This window comes from Triplophysa dalaica, chromosome 4, assembly GCF_015846415.1.
Source record: "Triplophysa dalaica isolate WHDGS20190420 chromosome 4, ASM1584641v1, whole genome shotgun sequence".
NCBI lineage: Eukaryota > Metazoa > Chordata > Actinopteri > Cypriniformes > Nemacheilidae > Triplophysa > Triplophysa dalaica.
The window spans coordinates 15,257,615-15,269,289 of record NC_079545.1 but is presented as its reverse complement, the minus strand read 5'-3'; the positions used below and the strand labels follow the sequence as shown (position 1 = coordinate 15,269,289).

Here is an 11,675-nt window from a genome sequence, read left to right as displayed (position 1 = left end):
TTTAATTGAACAAGAAACAACCTAAAGTGTAAAAGTGTGAATAACCACACAAAATAAAAAATAGGCATTAATAATAGAAGCTACAAAGAGGAAGTAAGAAGCTCGCAAAAAAAGACATTCACAATACGCCCAAAACAGACTCGTAGTTATTTACAATATACCTAGCTTTCAGATTTTAGAGATAAACGTATTATTGTTTTTCGTTACGCGTGTTTGATGACGTCAACCAATGAAAGGGTCCGTGTGCGCATGTCAAGAAGTCCCGTCTCCTCCCTTGATGTGCGGATAAACACAGGCTGGAAGACATTCAGTCAATGCTTCAATCTCATATATTTATAGGCCTAACGTTACGTGATTACACTATTCTTTTCCGTGTTTGTTTTATAGCGCAAATATTTTGATATTATTAATGTTGAGGTTAAATGTTTGCATTCAAAACGTGGCAAATTCTTATAAACACTTGTAGCTAGCTAGCTAGCGAGATTGAATGGAAGCAAATATCTACGTTTAAAAACATGACTAGCACGATACACATAAAACAGTCAGGCAGACTGCAAATAAATTAGATTTGTATCGTCCTATGCTTTAGTTCCGTCTTGGTTCTTTGGCTGGACGAAGCCTTTTCAGGTGTAACTTGAATGTCATGGTTTCCTGGAGCCATGTCTTGCAAATCTAAAGTTGCTCCCAGCGTTGATTTTGACCACAGCTGCTCGGACAGTGTTGAGTATCTGACACTCAACTTTGGTCCTTTCGAGACTGTACATCGCTGGAGGAGACTGCCACCATGTGATGAGTTTGTGGGTGCTAGGTACTGACAATTAAAAGTACTTGATCTCCATCATTGGCTTGGTTTTAGTTTAAGTGAATCTCAATGTTTATTGTGTTGTGTCTCTTGCAGGCGTAGTAAGCACACTGTTGTGGCATACAGGGATGCCATATATGTCTTTGGAGGAGACAATGGGTGAGTATTTTGTATTTCGTTGTTTGGATGTTTGTCTAAAGACTAAGATGTGTTTTGACTTCTTTCAGGAAGAACATGCTTAATGATCTGCTGCGCTTTGATGTGAAGGACTGTTCATGGTGTCGGTGGGTGTTGTCTATCAATCACTCTGAGGTGTCTGTTTTTTAAGGTTTGCTATTGCCTCTTACAGTCATTAATGTATTTGAATAGGGCATTTACTACTGGCACCCCACCAGCACCGAGATATCACCACTCAGCTGTTGTGTATGGAAGCAGCATGTTTGTTTTTGGTAGGTTTTTTCAGCCGCCTTTCAAGTGTTTTTAAAATGCTGGTTGCTTTGTTCCTATCCACATAAGGTTTTGTCGGTTCAATTTTAGGTGGTTACACTGGAGACATCTATTCAAACTCTAACTTGAAAAATAAAAATGATCTGTTTGAGTACAAGTTTGCCACCGGACAGTGGACGGAATGGAAGGTGGAGGGACGGTAAATTATAGTTTTTCATCAACAATATAGTATTGTTATTGTCGTTGTATAAGTATGTCTGAGAGATGTTTGTGCTTTTTGTTCTAGCTTGGTTGCCAGATCTGCCCACGGAGCCACAGTCTATAATGACAAACTCTGGATCTTTGCTGGATATGATGGAAATGCCAGGTAAATATCTTTTCCTTCACTGTAGAATGCACAGCATTTCACAGCAGTCTCAAACAAATGTATTGCAAAGCAGAATGTTGGGATTTTTCTTAGACGTTAACATGCATAACTAATAATTTTTAACAGGCTTAATGATATGTGGACCATAAGTCTTCAGGAGCGTGATCAGGCGTGCTGGGAAGAGGTGATTGATGCGCCTTCATTAACCTGTTGTCTTTTTATTGTCCAGGAATATCTTTTTTAAAATCATATGCGTTTAAGTTTTTATGTCATGTTATATTGTGTTGATTTCTTTGTGTCGTTTAGATCGAACAAAGTGGTGAAATTCCTCCCTCCTGCTGTAACTTCCCTGTAGCTGTATGTCAGGATAAGATGTTTGTCTTCTCCGGCCAGAGTGGAGCCAAGATCACTAACAACCTCTTCCAGTTTGAATTCAAAGGACACATGTAAGTTTGAAGATTTTGACACATGACATGCTATATGTAATATCTATGTGTATGTTAGTAAAAGGGAATATTTGTGGTCAGTTATAACTTGTTTTTTTTTACCACAGGTGGACCCGTATTCCAACTGAGCACTTGTTGCGTGGATCCCCTCCACCCCCTCAGAGACGCTATGGACACACAATGGTGGCGTTTGACCGTCACCTGTATGTGTTCGGAGGGGCGGCTGACAACACGCTGCCAAATGAACTGCACTGCTATGATGTGGACTCACAGACCTGGGAGGTCATTCAGCCCAGCACGGACAGTGAGGTACAGATAGAAAGAATTGTAATACAGAAAATAGTTTACAATAATTCTTTCAATGAGTTTGTGGCACGTTTGTTATTTTTTATGCCAATTTCTTTCAGATGCCCAGTGGGAGGCTGTTCCACGCCGCAGCTGTAATCCATGATGCCATGTACATCTTCGGAGGAACGGTGGACAATAATGTTCGCAGTGGAGAAATGTACCGATTTCAGGTGAGATCTTCAAGAATACATCCTCTTCATGCTCTTTTAAGCTTTGCCCTCTTTAGGGACCTTAAACTATAAGAAATGATGTAATGTTGCCAAGAATTCTAGCACAAAAAAACATTCAAATCTAAATGAGTATGTTTTCTAATTTTTTGCTCTAGTTTTCTTGCTATCCAAAGTGCACACTTCATGAAGACTATGGGAAGCTGTGGGAAAATCGTCAGTTCTGTGATGTCGAGTTCATCTTGGGGGAGGTTTGTTTTTTCTTGTCACAATTTAAATATATACAATTTATTTTGTATTTATTATATGAAAAAAATTGAGGCATCTAGATTAAATAATCATCTTGCTGTCCATAACTGCTGTTTTTGTTCACAGCGAGAAGAAAAGGTTCTCGGTCATATTGCCATAGTAACAGCTCGCTGCAAGTGGCTCCGAAAGAAGATACTACAGGCGAGAGATCGACAGAAACAGGTTTTTTTTAAATAATGAATATAAGCAATCTCAAACATGCAATCCAAGTTTTTGTTTGTAATTTAAAAAAATGTTTGAAATGGTTTTTGTAGAGGAGTAAACAGGAAGGAAGTGAAGAGAGTGAGGAGTCCGGCTGTCAAAAGGAGAGCTCTGGGAGCAAAAGTTCCTCCACAGGACCTCTGTTATTAGAAGTGGCAATCAGGGAGGCAGACGCTCAGCCGTTTGAGGTTTTGATGCAGTTCCTGTACACAGACAAAATACAGTATCCACGCAGAGGTGCATTGCAGTAAAATTCTTTACATCTTTATCATCGATGCAGTGAGCATCATTGATTTAAAAATGCATATCTAATGTTTGAGTATTTGTCTTGACTCTCTGCAGGTCATGTCCAGGATGTGCTGTTGATCATGGACGTTTATAAACTTGCTCTGAGCTTTAAATTGTCCAGGTTGGAGCAGCTCTGTGTTCAGTACATTGAAGCATCGGTTGACTTGCAGAACGTCTTGAGTGTGTGTGAAAATGCAGACAAACTTCAGCTAGACCAGCTCAAGGTAAAGGCACATGGGGCACTACATCCATTACTCATAAGTAACTTGAGTTTGTCGGTACGCACATGCCTACAGACTGAATGCGTAATACACATGCACCTTCAAAGTTTACATTGAAAAGATCATGCGTCATTTTCAAAAACTTGCACCTTGAGACCCGTTTTTTATTAAAGTTTGTGTAAATGAACAGTTTTCAGTTTTTTGTTGAAAATGGTTTTGTGTAAACGGCCTCTTAGAGGGTATCCACACGGAGATGCGTTTTGCTGAATACGTTAAGATTTTGCATCGTATCTGCATTTCGTCCGATCCCGCGTTTTGGGAGCCTGAAACCGCTTGTTTTTTAAACCAGCTCCGAGAGCGGAGAAATCTGAAAATGCCATCCTTGCGTTTTTGAGTGTACTTACTGATCTGACATGTATACTACATTGTTTTGAGTCGGTTTTAGTGGTTTCGTGTGTACGTAAATATTTTTTCAGACGACACTGTGAAAAAAAAAAAAGATTGGATAGGGAAAGCACTGGCTTCGTGTGGATGTGGCTTTAAACAACTTTAAACAAAAATAAAAGTCATAAATCACAACTAATCCTCACTCCTCGCTAATCAATAACATTTACTCAGTAACTTTAAATCAAAGTTAGTTAGTGAAGCTGTAACACGTCGGAGGAGACCAGAGACTGGTTACTCCCAAGGTTTTTTCTCCATTTATTCATCATTGAAGTTTTGGTTCCTCGCTACTGGGCCGAGTTGGCTTGCTCACCGAATACTGATATTAGATTAGCTCAGGGTTAATTCCATTAACATTGCTTTATTAGAATGATATTAATCTTTTTATAACATGTGCTGAACTGTATTCTACCATTATTTGTGTTTATCTTTTAATTTTGTTTTCTTCATGTAAAGCTGGTTTGAAACCATGCAACATTGTAAAATCGCTATATAATCGCTCATTTAATTGAATGAGATAGTCAAAACAAATTGTATTCTAAATCTCTTTTTCTGTTCAACAGGAGCACTGTCTGAACTTCGTTGTAAAAGAGAGTCACTTTAACCAGGTAATCATGACTAAAGAGTTTGAACATCTGTCCACTCCGTTGATTGTGGAGATAGTGAGACGTAAACAGCAGCCTCCACTCCGAGTTTATTCTGATCAGCCGGTGGATATAGGTACAGGCACATTATCTCCCCTTTCAGAACAGTCTTCTGACCTACACACTTTGGTATAGTGTGTCCCCTTTCGTTTCAGGCACGTCTCTTGTGCAAGACATGAAGGCCTGTCTAGAGGGGGCGGGGCATGAGTTCTGTGACATCATCCTTTTGCTTGACGGTCATCCGCGCCCTGCACACAAGGCCATACTGGCTGCTCGCTCCAGGTATTGCAGCCGTCTGTTTAGCATCGTTGTAACATCACCCTGTCAAAAATGTACTTACCAGGTTACCATAGATTGTTCAATAATTTCTTTATTCACAGTTATTTTGAGGCCATGTTCCGCTCCTTCATGCCAGAGGACGGGCAGGTGAATATTTCAATCGGAGAGATGGTTCCCAGCACGCAGGCATTTGAATCGATGCTGCGCTACATCTATTACGGGGACGTCAACATGCCTCCAGAAGACTCGCTGTATCCTTTAACACTCTTCTTAATTCTTTAGCCTCAATTTGTAATTTATGCAATCTGTTGTTCCTATTAAAGCATTAAGTATTGATCACAGAAAAACTGAAAATGGGATTCACAATCTACCTGCCAGTGATGATGTTATTGTTATATCTGTATTCCTGAACCACAGCACAGATATCTTTTCGCTGCACCTTATTACTACGGTTTCTCTAACAACAGACTCCAGGCCTACTGCAAGCAGAACCTGGAGATGAATGTTACCGTAGAGAATGTCTTGCAGGTGTGTGTGTGTGTGTATATGTGATGTTTTTACCCACATTTAAATCCTGTAATGATAAAGAACAGCAGTACATGGTCCTTTCTTCGCTCTTAGATAATGGAGGCCGCTGATAAGACTCAAGCTCTGGATATGAAAAAACACTGCCTGCACATAATCGTCCATCAGTTCACCAAGGTGGGTGTGCTATTGACCACAGCTCTGAGCGTGTGCTGGCTGCCCCGCTAACATTATGTCATCAATATGACCAGTGTGATGTGAGATTTTGTCTTTAACATGTACAATACAGACTGTGCCAATGAGCCTTTATTATGTAAAGGCTGTTTCACACATATAGCGGCTGCAAAAGCCCTATATTGTCTGTGCATGAGCCACGTCATGTGGCATTTAATCCTTTTTAACTAGTTTTTGCTAGTTTCAAATGCACACTTTATACTTTATGGCCATAAAATGTAACATCATTTTGGTGCCAAGCCAGAATTTACATTTCTCTATGCGTGCCTGCAGCTGCGGTCACACAGATGCAGTAACGCAGTCACGTCACTCAAATTCCACAAGCACAGTATGTGTGAAACAGACCTAAGACGATATGTTTGACCAAAGTGCATTTAGATCTGATGTTATTAATCTGCTCAAGTTTACATCAGTAGCCACATTCTTTCATTTTAGAAATTTAAAAAAAATCAAACAATGGCTCTCATTCGCTAGTAATTGTGTACAATATTTGTATTTATACGCACATTTTAACTTGTGAAAATATTTGGCTCAATACTGTTTGTGTTCTTATCCTATGTTCATGAATTCAGAGTATTTTAAATGAGCATCGAGGATAGTAAATTGCATAAGATGCACCCACATCAGCTTCATAATGGATTTATGCGACCCAAAGTGTGGTTTAAGTTGTCCGTACATTTTGTGTATATAAGAATAACTTTTAGAAAGAACGTTTTTGGTGAATTGTGACGTTTGTACACAGATTTCATGCATGCTTAGTGTATGAGGCCCAATGACAATAATTTCGAAATGCCAGTGAGTGCCTTTCACATAAAGAACTAATTCTGGTTCTATTTGACTCATTTAGCTTCCTTTGGTTGTGTATTTATTTATTTATATATTTATTTTGTTGCTTTCTCTTGCATGGCCTGTGTTGTTTACCGTTTATTTTTGGTTCTCCTTCCTTCCCTAAAGGTGTCCAAGCTTCCCAACCTGCGATCGCTCAGCCAGCCGCTGCTGTTGGACATCATTGACTCACTGGCATCCCACATATCAGACAAACAGTGCACTGAGATGAGCTCTGATATATAGTGACTCCTGCCCTTTCCCGTCCCGTCCTGTCCCATTCCTTCTTTTTCTGTCCACCACCCCCTCCGGTCCGAACAAAGTTGCTTTGCACTCCTCTGTGATGAAATTGCATTCTCTGTGTGCTGCTTCATACTACCCTGGACTTTATTTACAAAACTGTCTGTGTGGGAATCATGCTGGATGTTTGGACTTTCTAAAAATATGAATTTGTCCTTCAAACGTCTGTGCACGTCAAATCAATAAGTCCCTTCAATTTGACATTATTTTAAAGATTTTAATTGCAATTCATTGTTCCACATAACTTGGGTGAATCTTTCAAAAACATGCACTATTCACCACAATATCAATAGAATTTTGCCTTACCCATTTTTTTATCCCAATATAATTCCTTTTATCGTTTGTGATACAAAATCACCTGACCTAAGACCTTGTGAGATTTACTCATTGAAGTCTTGGCTTACAGATCATATATTCCTGAACTACAAAGTTAATGATGGATCATATTTACTCTGTGAATTCTGTTTTATATGATATACAGCACTTTATGAACGTAGCAGTATTTATTTCTTAACCTTGTAGTGATTTTGTGTTTGCTTTTGTTACGCAGAGTGATGTCACAGTTGTGTGATGGTAATAATATATCATGTCAATATTAGGATTTGTGTAACCATAAAGATGAAGCATTTGTTATCTGTTGGCCCTGTGGGCACGATGCCTTAATAAACTGTGCAACATCTGCAGGCTTGTTTAATTTATATTATGTTTAAAAAGAGTAAATGTGGGTGGGTCTGTGCTCTGTTATTTTTGAAGAGAGACTTGAAAAAATATCAAGAAGCTGTTCACTGCAGCTTTTAAGTTTGTATAAGCAGTATTATGTTATATGTTGATTACGTCTGTAAATTGTATTGATGTATTAACTTGGCAAGTCTGAAAAATAAAGCTGGGTTATGTGACGTACCCGGGTAAATTTAAGGGTAGGTTAGCTGATAACCTCATCTTTCCGTTCCAAAAACAGAGGTTACTTTCTGGGTATGTAAGAAACCATAGCAACTCACTCTTTGAAGATAACCTGCTCCGGATCAGGTTATATTCCAGTTTTAGTTCTTTTCAAGGAAATGTTACTAAGCTACAGGGGTTGTCTGCGCATGCGTATGCTTTTGATGCGCATGGGTGTGGAAGCACAGATTACGTAGCCTATAATATATAACAATAATTCAATTTCCAGTCACACCCGTTGGGATTGAGCATTCACAACTGATTTGTACAAATTTTAAACAAAATAATCTGTAAATAAAATAATGTGAGCCGTTCTCAATAAATGTAAGGCTTTGTGTGCTTACATTGAATACAATACTGTCAATTAGGTTTATAATTAAATCTTCAAATACAATACAGTCACAACCCTACAGTTGGGTTTATCCATATTTTAACCAAACAAGGGTTTAAACAACCCAGATTTTAGAGTGAAACCGTTTTAGCACCAAATAACCATTTTTTCTATTCTAATAAAAAAATCTTTAAAAGAATTATGCATAAAAGTACGGAAATCCAGATTCTGTGCTCAAGGATAAATGATAAGGTATGAATGGGCTCAGCCCGGCATGTAAGGCAAGGTGTCCGATTTCCTTCACAAGTAGCTACTGTCTCATATCCGACTCGACGTGGTACACAGTGTTCTCAAAGCAAACTACTGTTCATTCACCTGCTAACTGACACTAAGAAACAGCATCCAAAAGAGTCTCTTCTGAGCTGTTACCAGATCAATTGAACAATGAAGAGACACGTGCATGTGCATTGAAGTTCACATTTTTCGGTCTTTCTGAATTTAGTTTTGTTTCACCCAGGTTTCTTTGGTCTGCACAGACTTATAACTGCACATATCAGGTTTCCTCTTTAAAAAGCAGTTATTGTCCTTTGTCAAGATATTCATCAGTTGGAAAAACAGTCCCTCCGTTGTGAGGGGCTGGAGGATTATCCGGGCTGAACAGGTGAGGTTTTATTAAAGAAAAGGAGGAGCCAACCCAGAGCAGGTCAGAAGAAGAAAACGTTGGGAGACCCAAAAGGTCTGAAGCATTAAGATGGTGCTCCTCACCCCAAAGTTCGTCCAAAGAGCATCGCTCTTTGTGTCTTTCGGGGGCTTGGTAACAACCTTCGTCACGACATTTCTGCCACTATGGAAGACGATGAACTCGGACCTGAATGAATTGGAGAACTGGTACGAGGGTCTTTGGCACATGTGTATCTACACCGAGGAAGTTGGGGTGCATTGCAAAGCCTTCGAGTCTTTTTTAGCTCTACCACCAGATACTCTTGCATCACGGGTGTTCATGTGCATCTCCATCGTGACGGGGTTGCTCGGCGTGATCGCTGCGTTTTTCGGACTGGAGGGCGTTGAGATCGGAGCTGGACGAGAGAGGGTGAAGAGAAAGCTTCTCATATTGGGTGGAGTGTTGATATGGGTCTCTGGGATTACGACTCTCGCTGCTGTGTCGTTGATGGCGTACATAATGGTGGTGAAATTTTGGGATGAGAACCTTCCAGATGTGATGCCACGGTGGGAATACGGAGAGGCCATGTTTTCAGCCTGGTTCTCTGGACTTCTACTAGTTGTCGGGGGGACGTTTCTCTTCGTCGCCGTCTGCATGGGTGATCACGAAGCAAAACTGCAGAGTCAAATCCTCGCCAGCAACCAAGATCATCGGCCTATTAATCAACATTACAGAAAAACTGAGATCATATAGATTCCATCTTCAGGCTTGTAATAGAAGAATACATACTTCTCAGCTTATGATTCATAAACATGGTGAAATTGTTATATAAAAATGAACAAATGATTTTATTCGAATATGATTTTTTTCAGAATTTATATTTCATCAACCTCTCAAGAGCCAGAAGAATACATTCAAAGGTTCAGTTTTTACTGCTTCTGTAGACTTCAGAGATTTGTAAGATGTCATACGAAGAAAATACAAAACTGTGTAAAGTTTGTAAAGAATGGCGGATGATATATTTGCATTGGTAATGCATTGCACCAATACACACGTAATGGGATAAATGGTTTGGAAGCCAGAATTACAGTCAAATTAAAGCTTTCAGACCGCCTAGTTACCAGTTAAAGTTGTTGTAAAGATTGTTTCTTTGCAGTAAACGATGACACTTGTGACTAAATACAAAAAATACAAATACTAATTCATAAAACTTTTGTGGTCACTTTTATTCTCTTTAAAAACTGGATGAATAGGGATGCACTGGATGTGCATACTCCTACATATTTCTTTAACTATCCTGCAACACACTAATCCAATAAAAAAATGGATGTCTCCTTGAACATCTAAAGCTATTGATTCTTTCCAGGGCATTTACTATCTCCAATGCTTCTATGCAGTAGGAAAGGCGCCGCCACAGTTAGAATCCATTAATATTCAAAGAAGAAAACTAAGCCAATTCATAATTCACAACATTTACATTTAGTTATTCAGCAGACTTTTTTATCCAAAGTGACCTACAGAGAGTTCAGGGGGCAATAACCGATATGTCATACAGGAGCAATAATACAAAAGGTGATAATACAAAGTTACTAGTTTTAGTAAAAGCTAGACCAATACCTGTTGAGAGAAAGTGAGAGGGTTAGTTTTTCCTTTTTCTAGTATGTCTGTCAAGTATTCACAGAAAAGATGGGATTTAAGTAGTTTTTAAGTAGTGCACTCAGCTTTTCATCTCTAATCTCTGTTTACGTCAGTTCTCTTCATGACCAGCAGAGGGCTTCATTTATACGTGTTTGACTAGGCCTACCAGGGGCTCTCACAGCAAATTCTAGAAAGTCTTAAAGAATTAGAGGTTTTAATGAGAATTGTATGGGTTTTCATAGAACCTATAATGACAACTCTAGCAACTTATTAGACAAATCCTAGACTTTAGTTTAAATGGGTCACTGTGTCACAGTCGGTTTGTTTTCTGACAACAGAAACAGAAAATATGCGAACGAAAATAACTTTGTTGTGTTTATCCGGCTCTATATAAAAACAGTAAGCACGCACAGACAACATGAAACATGAAACAACAACACATGTAACGTATAAAAGTTCCTAAGGAATCGATCTTGGACACACTAGACAGGACGCAGCTACAACGCGATGGCGTCATCGATACGCTATGCTAGTTGGCGGCGTATGTCCCGTCACCTGGCGTTTTGTAGAGACTTTATTATTTTCAGAATAGTTGGCAGTACTGAAATAAATGTTGACTGTACCTGCTAGCTGTTTTTTTACAATTACAAGTGCATTTGTAACCAAGCATAAATTCACCAACGGATGGTTTGGATTGATCAAACGAAAAAATGGGTCCAGATTTAACAGAAACAGGTTGTTTTATTGTAGTAGGCCACAGGCGACATTCTGACCAGAAACGTATATTTACCGTGACGGGGTCTGACACTTTAGCTCGTTCTCCTCAAAAATAGAAAATAAAGAAACCTTTCAAAAACTATCATAAAATCACATGATTTAATGACAGATATCACCCTTGATCAGGTCAGCTTCACCTCAGTCAAATGATGTCATTTCCTCTTTGTCAAACCAAAGGCACACATTGGACACATGTTATGTTGAGTTTAATGTAAACGTGACAGAACTGACCAAAAACACGGTGACAGTGTAAAACATTGTTTATTTGTAGAATTAATGTATTATTTCATCCTTTTTTTCAATTTTAATCAAATGATATAAATGAGAACAACTTTGATTTAGTTTTTTCTTAATAACATTATATAGCATAACAAAACCAAGAAAGCTTAAGGTCCAATATGGCTGAGAACATGGACAAAGACCGGATTTGTGATTTTCAAAAGTGTTATTAATAAAGAAAAAGATATCTGAGAAACTAATGA

The 11,675-nt window shown here is 38.8% G+C and overlaps 2 protein-coding genes across 2 annotated transcripts; both read left to right on the top strand.

Moving 5' to 3' along the window:
* The first annotated feature begins 272 nt into the window (after positions 1–272).
* Positions 273–7,528, top strand: lztr1 (leucine zipper like post translational regulator 1). The gene is made up of 20 exons (XM_056747392.1): positions 273–808; positions 899–961; positions 1,030–1,086; positions 1,172–1,251; positions 1,340–1,448; positions 1,536–1,616; positions 1,743–1,800; positions 1,923–2,062; positions 2,170–2,371; positions 2,470–2,580; positions 2,736–2,828; positions 2,953–3,048; positions 3,141–3,324; positions 3,430–3,599; positions 4,604–4,760; positions 4,840–4,966; positions 5,065–5,214; positions 5,386–5,491; positions 5,585–5,665; positions 6,677–7,528. The coding sequence occupies exons 1-20, from the start codon at positions 639–641 to the stop codon at positions 6,791–6,793; spliced, it is 2,352 nt and encodes a 783-aa protein (XP_056603370.1). The 5' UTR covers positions 273–638; the 3' UTR covers positions 6,794–7,528.
* An 809-nt stretch (positions 7,529–8,337) lies between these two features.
* Positions 8,338–9,531, top strand: cldn26 (claudin 26). The gene has a single exon (XM_056746895.1). The coding sequence runs from the start codon at positions 8,869–8,871 to the stop codon at positions 9,529–9,531; it is 663 nt and encodes a 220-aa protein (XP_056602873.1). The 5' UTR covers positions 8,338–8,868.
* Positions 9,532–11,675: the final 2,144 nt, after the last annotated feature.